The sequence below is a fragment of the Protopterus annectens genome, chromosome 4.part1, assembly GCF_019279795.1.
Source record: "Protopterus annectens isolate FY-2018-M chromosome 4.part1, PAN1.0, whole genome shotgun sequence".
In the NCBI taxonomy this organism is placed as follows: domain Eukaryota; kingdom Metazoa; phylum Chordata; order Ceratodontiformes; family Protopteridae; genus Protopterus; species Protopterus annectens.
Window position 1 is genome coordinate 755703361 of NC_056734.1, and position 18988 is coordinate 755722348.

General features: G+C 44.6%; 1 protein-coding gene across 1 annotated transcript in view; it reads left to right on the forward strand.

Moving 5' to 3' along the window:
• The window catches only part of CCDC150 (coiled-coil domain containing 150), a 2807665-nt gene that overhangs the window by 580882 nt on the left and 2207795 nt on the right, over positions 1 to 18988 (forward strand). The window contains exon 9 of the mRNA XM_044070503.1: positions 72 to 179. Coding sequence (XP_043926438.1) covers positions 72 to 179 — 108 coding nt within the window. The remainder of the gene's footprint in view (positions 1 to 71; positions 180 to 18988) is intronic.

Here is an 18988-nt window from a genome sequence, read left to right on the forward strand (position 1 = left end):
TTTCAGTCTTTTTCACTTATCAATGAAACATTATTTTTGGGACTGAATGCTAATACCATTTGTTTCCTTAGGCACTAAATGATCAGCTGGACCACCAGTGTAAAGAACTCAGTTCCACACTTAGAGCTGCAACCATGGAAAATGCAAAACTCATTAGTGAGCATCAGTCAACTCTCAAGGTATATGACATCAGTTTTTGCATAATGGTAGTGTGATATGGCATTTATTATTGTTGTTATCACTGTAAGTGCATATATGTGTTAGAGGAGAAGTATGATATTTCCTTCTCCCAATGATTTGGCACTTCTAAATTTGCTTGTGCCGTCTTTTTTATTTTGAACAAGAAACATCTTTATTGAATTATCACTTATGTCATAGGTAATCATACATTTATATAAATGAAAACAAACCATATTGACATACACACGCACATGCACAGAAAATACATAGAAGTCTGGTATATGGTACTTGGAATACAACCACAGTGTGAAAGTAGCAGACTCCACGTCAGACTGCTGACCAGTCATGAGTGGAGTCCCACAGGGATCAGTCCTGGGTCCTGTCCTGTTTGGCATCTGCTTCTCAGAAGTCCAGGCCAACATGTAGGGACTCTGGCTGACCAAGTTTGCTGACGATTGCAAGCTGGGAGTCATTATTAACTCCCCAAGTGATGTAGACATCCAACAGAAAGGCCTCACTGAGACCAACGACTGCTGTCGAAACTATGGCCTTAAGCTTAATGCCAAAAAATGTGTTGTCATTCCCTTTGGGAAAAACTCAGTTCCCACTAATTACCACACTGATAGTAGTCCACTGAGCACTGAAGGCGTTATAAGAGATCTGGGTACACAGGTTGACAGCAGCCTCTCCTTCGACCACCACTTTGCCACTGTGGTCAGAAAATCCTTCTGTGTGGCACATCTCATTTCCAAGGGTTTTGCATCCAGGAAGAAGAAGGTCATCATCTCTCTCTCTACTCTTCCCTCATTAGACCAATCATTGAGTATAATGCCCCATTTGGCATGTACCTCACTAAACACCTGTAATGGCTGGAAAGGCCACAAAAGTACCTCACAAAGCAGAATCCTAGGCCTTAAACACATGCCCTACATTGACAAACTCAAAAAACTCCAGCTTTTCTCTTTTTCTTATCGTCTATTAACAGGAGATCTCTGCTTGACTTACAAAGCCATGTCTGACCCAGCCCTGTTAGAAATGTTGCAGCTAAAGAAATCCCAATCCCTCCGGACCATACGCTCCAGGGACCTCAACCTCATTACCACAATCAACAGAACGTTCTGGAGGGACATGTTCATAACCCAGAGACTGCCTATGCTCTGGAATAAACTTTTTATACATGTCAAGCAGAGCACCTCACTGGTCATTTTTAAAAGAGAAATCTTGATGAGTGAATGGGAAATAAAAAGTTCACCCCGGTTATCACTCCAGTGGCTTTACTTGATAGAGGCACTGGGAACTAACGGCGGCACAATGCCAGGACACTTCTATGGAATAGGCTTGTAAAGGCTCCAGGGCCATTGGCCTAGTACACAACTATGAACCTGTGAATAAAGAATTAGGTAATTGTCTGTACTCCTTCAGTGCAAAAAATGTTTTGTTTCACAAGCCATGCATCCATACAGTCCATCACTATTTGTTTGCGTGTTCTTTTGTTAGTGTTTCCCTCTGAATTTGATGAGCTACATTATTTGCCTGTGTTTCTGCTAAGTTAGGTTTTAAGTGTATTTGTGAATGGAGTGTCTTATGGATAGTTTTGCAGTCTAGTTTTGAAGTAATGTTTAACCATTATTTTTGTTTTGTTTTTGTCTTTTTTTTTTTTTTTTTTTTGCTTGTTTCACTTCATTTTTGAAATATTTTAATAGGCTAGTGAGGATTATGTTAGGATTTGATAATTTATAGCTTATGCAATCCATTTAATATTTATATTCATGCATGTTCGGCATTAGATTACTATCTGGAATAAATCAGTGATCTGGCACCAAACCCGTCATAAATTTCCTGCCACCAAAAAGCGCTCCTCTTGTTGGCTTTCAAGGATCAACGGTTAGCTAACGTTATTGCATTGCTGGGCATATTATGTTCCTTCAGGGGACTTTCACAATTAATTTTACTAAAACAGTACTTTTTCTGAGTAGAACTGTTTGTTTTTTTCTAGGAATGTGCTATTTATTTGGGCTGTCACATCACTTTTTTGTCTGTTAAAAATGTGGTTCTTTTATGACTTATAGTGAAAACTTTGTTTTTTTCTAACTTTTACAGTAATTTTTATTGATAAGTTGTATAAATTGTTTTTAGTGGTTGAGACAAGTGCATGTTGTACATGTCACTGTGTTTTTTGGGTGAAAACACTTTTTTTTTTTTATATTTACCATTAACCGACTGCTGCTGTCATTGTTACCTGGGTTTCAGGCTTCTTTATCAGCTTTACCATAGAGTAACTTACTGTTTTTTCAGTTCTTCCTTCCTCCAGTCACGAAAAGAACATTTCCGTATAGCCTTTGCCTCTTCAGCAGGCTGATACTTTGCTTCAACCACAGATGGTGACCTTGCAGTGGCCATGTCGGGTTCTTCAGACCACTCTTCTTTCTTTCTTGGATTCCTCTGGTGTAGTCCCTTCAGCCACCAAGGATAGGGAGTTAGATATATTCTCTATGAGTTTTGGATTGTCCTTGGTGTGTATAGGTGAAACACTTGTCTGTCTTAGAGGAAGGAGCAGGGAATACTTCTCTGCATACCCACACTAAGCTGCTTGTTCCCTGGGGTGATGTCTCTGACATGATTTGGTCTGTTTCTATGGATATTCCTTGTAAAAAGGAACAGAATGTTAAATGTTTATCTTCTCTTGTCTTTGTTACCTATGATATTGTAGACTTATTGGGCTTAGTTCAGGCTCTTAACCCTTCTCATTCTGAATCTTCTGGTAAGTGAAAAGGGAATTTTTCAGCTTCTGAAGATTATCACTGTGATGAAGCGGGAACACATTCTTTTTTTTCCTCAGGCAACTGGCTCTAACTCTTATGAGTAAAGTACAGTTTTTGTACTTACTTTTCTCACTTGCTTAGAGAAAAACAGCTCTTGTACTCACTTTCCTCACTTATCTAGAGTAAAATAGTTTTTTATTCAAGCATGTCCAAGGTTCAGCTCCCAGTGTTCTCTCCTGTCTATCTGATGAATCTGGGCATCTTGAGGCAATGTAGAAATTGCCTCATGCACACAGACAACCCTCTCTTCCTACCGCCCAACACTACAACCTGTGAGAGATGCACTTATCTAGTCAAACTGGAGGTAAAGCTCTCTCCAACCAAGACTGAACTTGACAGTCATGAGGAGAAGGTAAACATTTGCACCACACCACACTCATCACATAGTCTCACAAAATCTGCACCACCAAAATCCACACATAGTAACACAAAAACATTTGCGGAGGCTCTCAATAATAATCTGTCTAAGCAACAGAGACCTCCAAAGCAGAAATGCAAACAACCTCCATCCCCCAACACAACCCAAATGACACATAGCCCACAGACTCAGTGTGCCACTCAACCACAGCCAGTAAGGCAAAACAACGTACCCAACACACTAGTCATAGGTGACTCTATAGTCAGGCACACTGATGTCCCACTCACCAGGCTAAACAAGGAGAAGGTTACTGTCAGCTGCCTGTCGGGTGCCAGAATCCGCCACATAACCCGCACACTCAGGTCACTCCACAACAGTACAAATATGACTCTGTCATTGTCCATGTTGGTGTGAATGACCTGAGATGCACCTCCCTGGACTACATGAAAAGAGACATGGAAGAGCTCTCCGATCTTATAGCCCAGGCAGGTATGACCCTAGCCCTGAGTGGCATTCTGCAATCACCCAGAATGATACCGCAGTAGAAGGAGAAAATGATTGACTTCAACAGTTGGCTAAGCTTCTGTGTCATTCTAAGGGGATCCAGTATCTGTCTGCTTGGGATGACATGGTCGACAGACCACGATGCTTTGCCACAGATGGCCTGCAGCTGTCGCCCTTGGGATTCCGGATACTGGCTAAGGCTCTTGCTGCCCCTATAGTTCCTTTTTTAGGCAAGGTTCAAATAACAAATTCACCACTGTAACAGGAACAGGCAAGCAAAAACTGAGGGTAATGCTACTCAATGCTAGAAGTCTAAATCTCAAAATGCACTCACTCAAGGCACTCCTTAAAATGGAGAACATCGATATCTGTGCAGTGACTGAAACCTGGTTCAAGGCTCCAGAGAGCACCCTGCACTACCAGGCTATAACTCATACCACACTTTTCGGCCATGTAACCTGGACCGAAACGCCAAATGCGGAGGTGTGCCCATATTCATTAAGGATATCCACTCCTCCAGGCTAGTTGCTCAGCATAATGCATCCGAGGTTATCCAAGTGCAACTAACTCTGAGCAAAACTGCAATCCAAATTGTAGCTTGCTAAAGATCCCCTACCATGCCCCAGGATTCCCACTCCTCTTTTCTTGATGTACTGGAAAATATTAAGGTTCAACCAAACACCCTAATAATGGGCGACTTCAACTACCCCACCATTAGCTGGGAAAACTACTCGTGTACCAACTCCTTAGCTCAACGCTTTCTGGAATTCATAAATTCCAATGCCCTGGATCAACTTATCCACACCCCCACCAGGGGCAACAGTATCGTAGACCTAGTCATTACCAACATGAGTGACCGGTGTTCCACACCTGAAGTCAACTCCTCGTTGGTCCGATCCGATCATAAGCTAATCACTCTTGATATCCACATCCCGCCCCCACCCCCCATTAAGGAAACCACGGTAAAAAAATGTCTCCAAAGCCAACTTCATGCTTCTTAAGACAGAAGTGGTGAACTTCATGACACCCATGCAGATGGACAATACAGTTACAACTGCTGAATCCTACACAAATGCACTCTATAAGCACTTACACGAGTGCATGGATCTTGCTATCCCAAACGGAACCAAGAAGCTATCCTCCAAAAAAAGGAAGCCAATCTGGTGGTCCCCTGCCATAAACAAACTGTACAACAGAAGGAAGAAACTGTTGCAAAAGAGAGTAAAATCCCATGAGTGGAGGAGCTCCCTGGTCAGCCTCAGTAAGAAGCTGAGATCCCTTATAAGATCATCCAAAGCTAGCTATGAAAACAAAATCGCCACTAATTCTAAGGACAACCACAAAGCATTCTATAGCTATGTCAAGAATCTCAATGCCAACACCCAGATCTGCTCTTAGTTACAGCAGAACTGCACGAAAATTACAGAACCAACTGATATTGCAAACATCTTGGCAGATAGGTTCAGTGCTAACTTTACCACCCTCACCCCCTAAAGGGCCCATATCTGTACAGGAAGAATGCAGAGTCCCTGTAATCACAACTACGCAGGTAAAAGCTGCACTCTCCAAAGCCACAAAAACAGCATCCATGAGACCGGACAACATCCCAGGCTGCGTTTTTCACGAACTTCAGAACTAATTGGCTCCCCACTTAAGCACCATGTTCAATAATAGCCTCGCATCAGGCTTTGTGCCCACTGAATGGTGCACAGCAGCAGTTATCCCACTCCACAAAGTGGGAGCCACCACTGATCCCGGGAATTATCGACCTATTAGCCTGATGAGCCTGGTCTGCAAGGCCATGGAACGTATCATCATGGAACTCATAAACAAAGACATTGGTAACCTCCAAACTCTCGATCCCACCCAGTTCGGGTTTGTGAAAGGCAGATCATGCCTCCTGAACCTGATTGACTTTTTTGAGGCAGTCACCAAAGCCGTAGATGAGGGTAAGGTGGTTCACATAGCCTGTCTTGACCTCGCCAAGGCTTTCAACACCATCCCCCATTCTGGAATTATAGCTAAACTCACTAAACTAAGTATACATCCCTATGTCACAAGATGGGTTGCCAAATGGCTCACTGACAGCACCCACACTGTAAAAGTTGCAGACTCCAAATCTGACCTCAAAGCAGTGACAAGTGGAGTACCACAGGGTTCCGTCCTGGGACCTCTCCTGTTTGGTATCTACTTCTCTAAAGTACAGACTAACACAGAAGGCCTTTGGCTAATGAAGTTCGCAGATGACTGCAAACTAGGAGCCATAGTCAAGTCCCCAAATGAAGTGGACATCCTACAGAAGGGCCTCGCTGAGACAGATGCCTGGTGTCAGAGCCATGGCCTCAAGCTCAATGCCAAAAAGTGCAGTGTCATCCCCTTTGATAAAAACTCTGTACCCATGAACTACCACATAGGCAGCAATCTACTTAACACCGAATGTGTGATAAGAGACCTTGGGGCCCAGGTGGACAGTAGTCTCTCCTTTAATAGTCACATCGCCACAGTAGTCAGTCCTTCTACGTGGCACACCTCATCATAAAAGGGTTCTCATCCAGGAAAAAAGAAGTCATTGTTCCCCTCTACTCGACACTCATTAGACCCATTATAGAGTTCAACGCCTCTTTTGGAATGTACCTCACAAGACATCTACAGCAGCTGTAAAGGTCACAGAAGTACCTCACAAATAGGATTACTGACCTCAAACAAGTGCCCTACACTGAACGCCTCAAAAAAACTTTACTCCGTAGCATATCGCCTACTCCGAGGTGATCTCTGCCTAACATACAAAGCTATGTCAAACCCAGAGCTGTTGGACATGCTACACCTAAAGAAATCCCAATCCCTCCGAGCTACACGCTCTATGGTCCTAAACCTTGTCACCACAATAAGCAGGACATGCTGGAGGGATAGATACCTGTCCCAGAGACTTCCCATACTCTGGAACAGGCTACCTGTCTATGTCAAGCAAAGTTCTTCATTAGCACTCTTCAAGACAAATCTTGATGAGTGGATGGGAAACAGGAAATACACCCCGGGGATTACTTCTGTAGCTCTGCTCAACAGTGGCACAGGAAAATAACTTTCTTGGGTGGCGTATGCAAGGGAACCTTGTTGGCTAGGCTTACGTAGGCCCTTGGGCCGATAGCCTAGTACCTACCTGTGAACCTATGAGAGTATTTCTTCTGACTTTCCCTTGGAAGAATTTTCTTTTTCTGAGACCATATCTAGAATGAACCATTTTCCCAATTGGAACAAAATGATATTCCAGTTTCTTTGACAAAACATTATGATTTATTACAACTAGAATTTCCTCAGCGCACTACTGTGCCTCCTGTTCTTACAGCCTTAAAGGATGTTTTTATAACAACTTACAATGTGCCTGACAGCCATCGTGCAGCTCCTAAGAAGACTGATAGATTGTACAAAGTTCAGCAATGTTACAAATAGTTTTCTAATCCCAGATCTGATCCTGTAGGGATTTTCTTCAGAGGTGGATCATGGTCACATGGGGCCGTAGGCAGGTTAATGATCCCCTCCCTACCCCGTCACCTGCAGCTATACCAATATCCTGTAACTTGGCTGTCTCTCCCCAGATGCCATAAAACACTGTTCAAAGCTGTCAGTCTGCATAGTATTTTCTTTTTTATTCTTTTACAGTGATCACAGAGATTTGGATGTAATTTATAACTGTTACTTCAAATTTTATAGTAAAACACTTATAGCCATTTGCTAAACCAAAAACAAAACAGTCTCACAAATGGGCAACAGTAAAGGTCTCTTCCTTTAAACTCACATTTATTGAAAATGCATGTGGCAACCCATTAAACTACAAGACGTGCTGAGATTCATACTCAAATATCATATGCTGAAGCACTAATTTGGGGTTATGTGAAGGATGCAGGAATTCAGTAGCCGTATGTGCAAAGTGTTTGTTAACAGCATGGGACAGCCTACTGGATGCAGATGTCCCTTTTCAGTTGCAGCCCAGGAACACTGTCTAGTGAAGTGACTTTGTCAGAGTCATACAGTAGACAACTGACGACTGAAGGAAACAAACCATGCAGTCCAGAAGCACTTATAGCTCAAATCCTTTCATCTGCATTAAGTACCAGACAGACTGCTGTGACCCAACACAATGCATTTCACATATGTATGCCTGCAAGAAAAGCAAGGTAAATTAAAAACATATTTAAAGTTACAATATTAACAATAAACTTGTAGACATCATGCTCTCTCTAGCTTATTCACAGCTAAATAATAAGCACGCAGTCAACAGTCAACAATACAAGGAAATCATGGAATGTACTCAAAGAACATGGCTCATTTGATGATGCTGCTGTTATTCACAGTCAGTTCCTTCCTTTCCACCATAATTAAAGTGGATTGCAGAGACCAAGTATTTACACACACACACACACACACACACACACACACACACACACACACACACACACACACACACACACACACACACACACACACACACACACACACACATTCACAAAAGAATCAACCACAGGCAGAAGGCCACCTCGCAATGCATTTTTGCTTGTTGCCCTCAGTAACTCACTCACAGCGACTGTACAGGTTTAATGGATATATCAACCCTAGCTGACTAACTTGTTGTAGTGAAAAAGTACCATTTACAAAATATGTGATCATGATGAACCAAATTCAAATAGCAGCTGAGGTTATGATCCAGATGATCAAAGGTCACATAGCAGCAAAGGCACTGGAGGAGCCCAGAAGAGGTGGATGATACTGACTCACCCATTCTGGGGTGCAGCCCCAGACTGCCTCTCCACCACCAAGAGCTGGAGGATTGTAAACAATGAATGGCACAAAAAACAGGTATGTGAGCTGGAGCCTACCAAAGTGGTGATGGTAATCCTCATTGGACTGTATGTGGAGGGATACAGTTGCAGGAGGATAGCACAGTAGTCCCTCATGGTGACATAATTACATATGTCAGCCACTCAGATGTGAGGTTAGGGCCATTAGAAACACCCTCACAGCTTGCATAATTTGATATAGGTAAGGATACAAACCTCTTCTATGGCTGCCTGTATGACACCCTTTTTGACACCCTGTCTGAGTGGCAGTCACACCTTTGCCAAGTATACTCAAGATGAGGAAACAAATGGCCTCAAGACCGATAGGAGCATGTTATAGATGGTCATCAAGCATAGAAGGAAAAATAGACTTTGAAAAAGAATTTGAGCATGTTATAAACACTAACAATAGCAGCACTTGCACCAACACGTACACAGACATGGGCAAACAGACACACATGCACAATGATGACAAAATGCAGGCAGCAGGACTTCTAGTAATGTAATTCTGCTCATTATCTTCAATAACTGAAAGGCACAATGACTGTATAACTTTAGTGTAAACTGGCTTGTTGCAAAAAAAAAAAACGAGTGCCACTAATAAGACATTTTGGATTGCTCTCTCTCTCTCTTTCAGCTTTTCCCAGTTAGGGGTCCCCACAGCAGATCATCTTGTTTGCTCATGATTGGCAGTGGAGTTTTTACGGTGTTGAGTTACCAGCCCGGCGCCCAACCATCCACAGAAGGCACACACATGCACGCAGTCACACGTAGGGCCAATTTTAGCATTTTGGATTGATAAAAGCAGGAAAAAAAGACAGCCTATCAAGGCACTTATATATGCAAAGGTAATGCAGGCAATAAAATAGTCTGCCTAGTAATGTTGCCAACAGTAACACTGAATCTGATGTTGTTAATCTTCTTCCCATTCATCAATGATGGTCTTGGAACTGTGTCAGCCTAATACCAAGCTCACGTACACCAAAAACTCTTAAGCTAAGCTGCTACCCACAATGCCCCTCTCCCTGTTACCTCAGATCTTGTTTGCCGCGTAGCCGTAGAGCAGCGTTTCACCGAGCTCTCAAGCTAAGTGTTATACTTTCTTGATAATTGTGTATTTTTTAACTTTTTTCCTATTTTTCACTCTTTTACTATTAATATATCTAACTAGCTCTACCCATTGGGTATTTCTTTTACCATTGTTGGTACGCCCTCTCCTTACCCTTGTGGTATTGCTTGATACCATCGTTGGTATCTTCTTTCCCTTTCTTCTTCCTTTCTTACTTTTAGGTATTAGTAGCTTGTGAACTTTTTTGTTTGTGTATGGAAATGTCTGACATGGGACTTAGGGGTTTAAACATTGCACCTCTTGCAATGGAAAACTCCCTAACTGCGACTCTCACAATGACTGTGTTTATTGTCTGGAGGTTTCTCACCTCTCTGTTAAACCTCCTTGCCAGATTTGTCAAAGTTTTAGTCAGCGGACATTGAATGAAAGGAAAAATAAATTGATTCTGAAAGGTCTTCTCGTTTCTCCTTTCTCAGAGGCCCTTTCTAATCCCGCTTTACCGGCTGGTGATAAGAGTTAAGTCACACAAACATAAGGCCCTCAAATCTTCATTGGAGCATAGAATTGCTTCATCGGCTCCTACTATGACTACTGTTTCCGTTCAAAGCTCTGCTCCAATTGCCACATTGACCGAAGCCATGGACATTACAGGATTTTTGATGGCAGTGCCACCTTCGGCACCGACCTCTACGGCACTGACCCTGCCATCCATTTCAGCTACGGCTCCGACCTTACCTTCGACAACAGATTACTGCACTGACTTTGCCTTTTACCGCACTGAAAATGGTTTTGACCCTCGCAATTCCTTTGGAACCAATAACTTCAACTCCGGGTGCTTCCTTGGCACCGAGTCCCTTTTCTACTCCACTGATTCCTTTACTACCTGTCTCCAAATTAGAGACTTCGGTACCACTAGCTCATACACCACGGTCTCGATATTCCCCTTCATTGGATCTGTTCCTAGGTCAGATTTACAGCCCCTTTCTGGACCGACCCGACTCCCCTTCAGGAGTGTCCACGAGATCCACCAGGAGTCTTTCCGAATTTGATGTGGTGCGCCTGTTGGATCAGCTGTTGATGACCAGAGGGATAACAAATTTTCCTAAGACTCACCTCCCTTTGGGGTTTGGGTCTGTCTCTCACAGGACTCCAACGTATAATCCTCCTTCGGATCAGTCGGATGTTCATCGTGTTTCACTGTTGCAGTCATGACTGTAGGGTTCTCCCCTGCCGGCAGGCAGTCCTCGGTCGGCCAGAATCCCAAAGTCTGGGTCCGGCGTCGGCTGCTCAGTCATGCTAACTGACGTCAGAGTGCCAGGAGTACAAAGCTGACAGCCGACACCATGTTCTCCAGTCTTTCTTGCCGTGCAGTGATAGCAGTTCGCATTTGCCGGTCGGCTGACTCCTGACAATTTTTTATTAACGTACTTCAGACCGAAGACTTTCTTCTCCTACTCAAAGCTAAGTACCCCGTTGGGGAAACTTTTTTCTTGCTCCAGTCCGATGTCAGAAAAAGTTAATAATTGTATTTCATGTGGGAAGCAAATACCTCATAAGGATTTTCATTCTTACTGTATTCCTTGCTTAGGCCCTGACCACGACGTAGCTAGTTGTCGGTTTTGTGCTAGATTCAATCAACGTACGATTAAAAGAAGGTACGATTTTGCATTTCATTACTTCGGTAGGCGTTTTAATTACAAAATGTCGTCGGACTCTGTTCCGGCTACCGAGGTCACTAATGACGCAAGGATAAAGACAGGTCTCCGAGGTCCAAATCGGACAATATTGTACAAGCAGAGCTAGCTTCAGGTTCGGCCGTCGTCAGTGAGGCGCTTTTGCAGCCCCTGTCGTCGGCCATTTCGGAACCGATGGCCGAAACGGACTCCCACGAGGAGCCAACTAGGCCTTTGAATATTTCTGTTGCAGGACCTTCGGACAATGCTCCTTCGGATGGGTCCGGAGCCGCTGTGCAGGTACCAGCTTCCGAAGGGGTTTTCAGGCCTACTCAACTTCTTATAAAGGCAAAGCCAAAGACAAAGGCAAAGACTCCTTCCAAATCAAAGACTACAGCCCAGGCCTCTTCTGATCCGGCACCCAAGTCTCAGAAACAGTTACTTAACATGGCGGAGGACTTACTTACTATGATTAGGGGTTCACATCCCCCTCCAGATAAAAGGCCAAGGCAGGAAGTGTATTATGACTCCTCTGATCAGGCTTCGGTTTCTTCAGTTTCTTCTTCTGACCAGGAATATTCTTTCCCTCCTTATGAGGATTCTGATGCTGAGGAATCCATTCCTTCAGCTTCTCCCCCTGAGGATTTCTCTTTTGGGGAAACTTTACATGAAATGAAGGAACATTTTCACTGGGAAGGACAGGAGTACTCGGAATCTAAGAAAAGACTTAGGGATTTTCTTCTTCTTCCCCACCATAGACCCCTGGCTATCCCTCCTATTTTGGATATTGTGGATGATGCTTTTTCGGAGGCTAACTTAACTCCTGACTCTTTTCCTCCAGCTCCTGTTAAGCCAGACAGATATTATAGGGTTCCTGATTCCCACTAGTTTTTATACAAGAATCCTACTGCTGATCCTGAAACCATTTCTCAGGGTCCTAACGGGGTTAAGGCCGCTACTGCTAAAAACCCCATTCCCACTGAGAAGGATTCCACATCTTTAGAAAGATGGGGCAAAAAAGTGTACACTTCTGCTACTTTATCTATTAGGGCTTTAAACTGTCAATTTCATATGCTGAAATACCAGCAATTTCTTCTGTCTGTTTTGAAACAAAAGATAACTTCCATTTCCGCCTGTGCAGATGATAAGGAATTACATGACTTAATGCATGCCACTGAACAAGTTGGGAAGCATGGTTTACACTGTGGATTTGATGCCTTGAAGGTTTCTTGTAGGGCTGCTGCCTCTGGCACAGTCATTAGAAGGCATGCTTGGTTAAAGGAACAAAACTTGCCAGATCAAGTAAAAGCTAAGTTATTGGATGTTCCTGTTCAGCATAATGTTTTGTTTGGACCTAAGGCTGAAGAGGTGATAAAGAAGATGGAGAACAAGGCAAAATCCATGCAAACGGTTAAAGATTTCTTACAAGTACAGCCACCCAGATTTAGTAGGAATTGGCCTACAAAAAATTGGTCTTTTCCCAATTCAGACAGGCCTCAGAGGGGTAGATACAGACGCTCCTGAGGTAGGCCTCAAACGCAAGCCTCTTATAGACCAAGACAGTGGACTGCTTCCACCCCTAGGGGAGGAGAGGACAGGTCGCAAGCTCATAGAAAACAGGCTCAATGACTCCCTCTGTTGGGCTGCAGGAACTTCTTGCCTGGAAGCCCCTCTCGGAGGAAAACTTTCTCTTTTTCACCTAAATTGGACTCATATAAACCAAGACAAGTGGGTTCTGGATGTGGTTTCAAGAGGTTACAAATTCCATTTTCATACCCTACCAAGACCAAGCGGATGGCTGGATCTTCCAAAACATCAATGGTTAGAGGCCTTAAACCAGGTGGAAGCTCTCTTGGCTATGAAAGCCATAGAACTGGTTCCACTTTCAGAGATGGGACAAGGTTTTTACTCAAGGCTCTTTCTAGTCCCCAGAAAGCAAAATTCATGGAGACCCATTCTGGATCTTGAACACTTTTCTCGAGATACCAAAATTCAAGATGCTTACTCTACAGCAGCTACTTCCAATGCTCACCAAAAATGCATGGATGGTAACTTTGGATTTAAAGGAGGCATATTTACACATTCCCATCAGGCAGGAATGCAGAAAATACCTCAGGTTCAAGGCCGGATCGAGGCACTTTCTATTCTCTGCGCTGCCCTTTTGATTGTCTACTGCGCCCAGGCTCTTCACCAAATGCCTGGCTCCAGTAGTAGCTTATTGCAAACTCAAGGGAATTCAAATTTACCCTTATCTGGATGACTGTCTTATTCAGGCAGACAGCAGGGATGTCTTACTCCAGCATCTAGAATTTGTTCAGAATCTTCTCAAGTTCCTGGGGTTCACTGTAAACATAAAGTCAAATTTGACACCCTCACAACAGATAACTTTTCTGGGTGCTCTTCTAAACACAACAACCCAGATGGCATTTCTGACATACGAAAAACAATTACAGCTGGCTTCAACTTTCAAAACCTTGGCAACATTAACTCAGCTATCTGCAAGGAAATTCCTGCAGGCTTTGGGTTACATGGCCTCCTGCATCCTTCTCGTACCATATGCAAGACTACATATGAGGAAAATACAGTGGTACCTAAAAAGTGTATGGTCTCAGCATTGCCGCAGTTTAGACATACAGATCACCGTCCTGCCTTGTCTTCAAAAGGAATTCCTTTGGTGGTCCAAGGTATGTACTCTAAACAAAGGAAAATCCTTCAGTCTGCCTCCAGCCACTCAGATACTAACCACGGACGCTTCAGATTATGCATGGGGAGCCCATTTTCAGGGCAACTGTCTGCAGGGCCTTTGGACAAAGGATCAGAAGCACCTGCATATCAATTTAAAGGAAATGTTAGCCATTCAGAATGCTCTATTGGCTTTCAGGAATCTTCTACAACCAGGACAGCTACTGATACGGACAGACAACACCACAGTTATATGGTACATAAACAAGCAAGGGGGATCTCATTCCTATCCCCTTTGCAGACTAGCCATGAATCTATGGAACACAGCTCTAGCTTGCAATCTGGACCTTCAAGCTCAGTTTCTACCAGGGAAGCAAAACTTCCTGGCAGACTGTTTGAGCAGAAACCTGTCGGACCCACACGAATGGATGCTGGACACCGAAATATTCAAGATGATTACAGCAGTCTGGGGATGTCCTCACATAGACCTCTTTGCATCCCATCTCAATCATCAACTACAGATTTTTTGCACCAGGACATTCCACGAACTAGCTTGGAAAGTGGATGCACTATCATTCAGTTGGAGAAACCTCTCAGGGTATGCCTTCCCGCCTCTACCTCTTCTTCCACGGGTGTTATTAAAGATCAAACAGGACAAGCCCAAGATGATAATTTTGCTGGCCCCAAATTGGCCTCGACAGTTTTGGTACCCAACACTGAAAAACCTTTGTCTGGAGCCCCCTTGGGTATTACCACAGACTCCGAACCTTCTGTCCCAACACCAGGGTCAAGTTCTGCACTCCCATGTCAAAACTCTCAGCCTGGTGGCCTGGTTAATCCAGGGTCCATGATTCATTCTCTCCTACCCAAGCAGGTTATGGATGTCATTTTAGAAGCCAGACGTCCTAGCACTAGGAAATCTTGTGCAGGAAAATGGAAAAGATTTTGCTCCTGGATGCAGGCTCAGGATTCAGATCCTCTTATTCCTAACATTCCTCTGATTTTACTTTACCTGACAGACCTCTTACATAAGGGTCTCTCATTGTCTTCCATAAAGATACATGCCTCTGCTATTTCTGCTCATTATAATACAGACCCTCCAATCTTTTCCCACCAGCTCATGAGACAATTTCTCAGAGGAGCTAAGAACTTAAGGCCCCCTAGATCTCCACCCATTCCTGCTTGGGATCTCAACTATGTTTTGGAAAAACTCACCTTACCTCCTTTTGAGCCTGCTGCCACATCTGACATCAAGTTTTTATCTTGGAAGACAGCTATCCTGTTAGTTCTGACCTCTGCCAGGAGAGTTTCGGAGTTGCAAGCTCTCATGGCTGTGGAACCTTATGTTATTTTTCATCAAGACAGGGTGTCTTTAAGGATTAATCCTACTTTCATGCCTAAGGTGGTTTCCAAAGTGGCTATAAATCAAACTATTCACTTGCCAACTTTTTTCCCCAGTCCTCAAAATAAGGGGGAATGATCTTGCATTCCTTGGATGTACACAAACAACTAAGTTTTTACCTGGACAGAACCAAGGACATCAGGAAATCAGAGCAATTGTTTGTTTCTTATGCTTCAAGTTCCCAAGGTAAAGCCATTTCAAAACAGACCATTTCTAAATGGATTGCTCATGGAATCAGATTTTGCTATTCACACCATGGAAAGCAAATCCCAGGGAGTATAAGGACTCACTCTACCAGAGCTGCTGCCACTTCAGCTGCCTTCCTCGGGGGAGTTCCTACCAAAGACATTTTGGAAGCTGCAACTTGGAGTTCAGTGCATACTTTTTCCAAGCACTACAATCTACCTCTCTACTCTAAGTCTAGGGCAGGCTTTGCTTCTGCAGTCTTGCAGGGCCTTATAGCTGCCCCCTCTACTTTATGACCTCCATTTCATTCTGCTTTGGGACTCTACCCTACAGTCATGACTGCAACAGTGAAACACGATGAACATAGTACAGTTGTGTACACTTACCATAAATGTAGATGTTCAAGTGTCTTCACTGTTGCAGTCTGCTCCTCCCTCCTGTCCCCTCTTATTTTTTCTTTTGTGTGGTTCCCTTCTTCACCCTTCTTCTGAGGTGTATTTGCAAGGGGTATGGGATCTTTCTCATTTTGGAACACCTGACATGTGGGGCAAGAAAAACTGGAGAACATGGCGTCGGCTGTCAGCTTTGTACTCCTGGCACTCTGACGTCAGGGAGCATGGCTGAGCAGCCGACGCCGGACCCAGACTTTGGGATTCTGGCCGACCGAGGACTGCCTGTCGGCAGGGGAGAACCCTACAGTCATGACTGCAAAAGTGAAGACACTCGAACATCTACATTTATGGTAAGTGTACACAACTGTACTTTCCAAAGCCCATTGCTCTGACGTCCTTTGTGGAAACGCATTCCTTGGCGCCAACAGTGTCTGTCACTGAGGTTTCAAGGCCACCCCTTTGGTTTTCGGTTCCATCGGAACCGTCCCTTCCTGAGACTCATGTTTGGGGGCTGGAGTCCTCTGTCAAGAGCACGGTTCTGAGTGTTTTATTGGTTCCGTCCTTGGATCCGGGGATAATGTCTGCCCCGATCCTGCTTGAGGCTCCATCCCCGGGAGCGGGCCCAACAGAATGGGGTATTACCCTGGTTCCGAGGTTGTCCTTCTCGGTTCCGAGCTCCCATTCCTCTTCGGGCAGGCCTGCTTTCTGGGTGATAGAGAAGGTCCTTGCTTCGGGAAGCACTCTTCTGACATCGGAACTTCACCCTGCTCCCTCTGAGCTACAGCTACCATGAGCCACCTCCCCGGGATACCGGGAACAGAAGCCTCAGGAAACCCCAGTTCGGGGTACCCATACTTCCGAGTCTTCCTCAGATATTCCCACTGAGGAACCCCCTCAGAAGAAGGTGTGTAAGAGGAAGCACAGTGACTCTCCTGAAGAGTCTTTGACAGAGGATATGGACTAAGATGATGGGGAGGGGTCCCCACGGTCACCCCCCTGACAATGTCTCCTTCGGAGACATCCTGGAAATATGAAAACAGAGGGGTGGCTGGAAGCCCTCTAACCCTACCTCGGAGGAGTCCATCTTCCTGCAGGCTTTTCGCTCTCGGCCTTCTACCTCTTGAGTGACCCCACCTGCCAATGAGTTAATCCAGCTCATCGTGCAGCATGCTTGGCAGAACCCTGACTCTATTGAGGCCAATCCCCGGAGACCAGATAAGATCCCGCCCCCCCCCGGAAGAGCACCCCCACTGGTCTAAAGGTTTGCCAGTTGACACTATGGTGGTGACGGCGGCCAGTAAACAGGATGTAGCGGAAGAAAGTCCTACTGTTCACCTGCCCAACAAGAGAGTACCAGGCTGTGGACAGATTGGGAAAGCGAGTTTTTGCTTCAGCGACCTTTGCTGTCAGGTCCCTGAACTACTTTCAGTTTGTCCATGAGGCTGCTCTCCCACGCAACCGAAGGGGTGGCTAGAGCTGTGGGTGCAGGCATAATCATGAGGTGTCATGCCTGGATGTGCATCTGTGACCTTGCGGACTCTTTCAAGTCCTCCTTTTTGAACGCCCCTATTGAACCATCTTCCTTATTTGGTTCTAAAGTAAAGGACACACTGGCCAGGTGCAAGCAGGATGCAAAGACATTGCCTGCTATTGGCCTATGTTTTTCCAAGCCCCAACGTTCTTTTTCCAGGAACCGAAGGAGTGGAAAAATCTGGCACAAGAAATCACAAGGTCCTTTCTTTAATGCACATGGCAAGGATTCCCCTAGAGGCAGAGGGGGTTCCAATGGTGGAAGACCCTTTAGGGGTAGAGGGGGTCCTCGAAACCAAGACTCAAAGGATTCTTTCTCTGGGTGGTCTCATCAACGCTCCTGAAACGTTGCCCTATTGCTTTCCTCTGGAAGCAGTCGTGGCATGTTTTTCTCTGCACCAAACTGCCTGGCGCTCTATCTCAGATGATCGATGGGTGCAGAGAATAATCTCTAGAGGCTACTACATCCCTCTATCCTCCCATCCAAAACATTCCCGATGTTCCACCCAGTCAAAGGGAAGAATCAGCATTAGAGATAAGAAAGCTGTGCCAAAAAGAGTCATCCAAGCAGTCCCTCCAGACCAGTGCGGATCCGGGATTTACTCAAGATTCTTTTTGGTGCCGAAATAAGACAGGGGACTGGAGACCCATTCTGGATCTCAGTCATTTAAACATATCAGTGGTACAAACCAAATTCCGCATGGTCACTATTCAATCCATTTTACCATTTTTAAGGGAGGATGTTTGGATGTGATTGATAGATGGGATGCGTATTACCACATCAAAATGGACAAATGCTCCAGGAGTCTCCTTCGCTTCCAGCTAGGAGCCAATCATTACCAGTTCTGAGCCCTACCATTCGGTCTCTTGACGGCCCCTAGAGTTTTCACTGAATGTCTAGCAGTGGTGATAGCTCATCTGAGACTTCAAGGATTCCAGGTGTTTCCATATTTAGACGATTGGCTCCTTTCCGCCCCCACCAAGCATCTTCTGACCATGGCCCTCCGTTACACACACTCACTAGTGGAGTCCCTAGGCATCACCATACATAGGTAGAAATCCAACTTACAACCTACCCAACAGCTGGAATTCATAGGGGCAGTTTTCAATACTCGAACATGCCTGGTATCTCTACCTGCTCACAGGCTTCAGAGATTAAGATTGCATGTATGTGTGATACTCTGTCAAAGAAAGGTGTCAGCAAGGGAAGTTCTGCAGGCTCTAGGGTCCATGTCTGCAGCCATTCCGATAGTTCTTCTGGCAAGGTTACACATGAGTCTGTTGAAATGGCTGCTATTGTCCCAGTGGTTGGCAAATCTTCACCCCCTATACTCACAAATCCTCATAACCAACTCTTG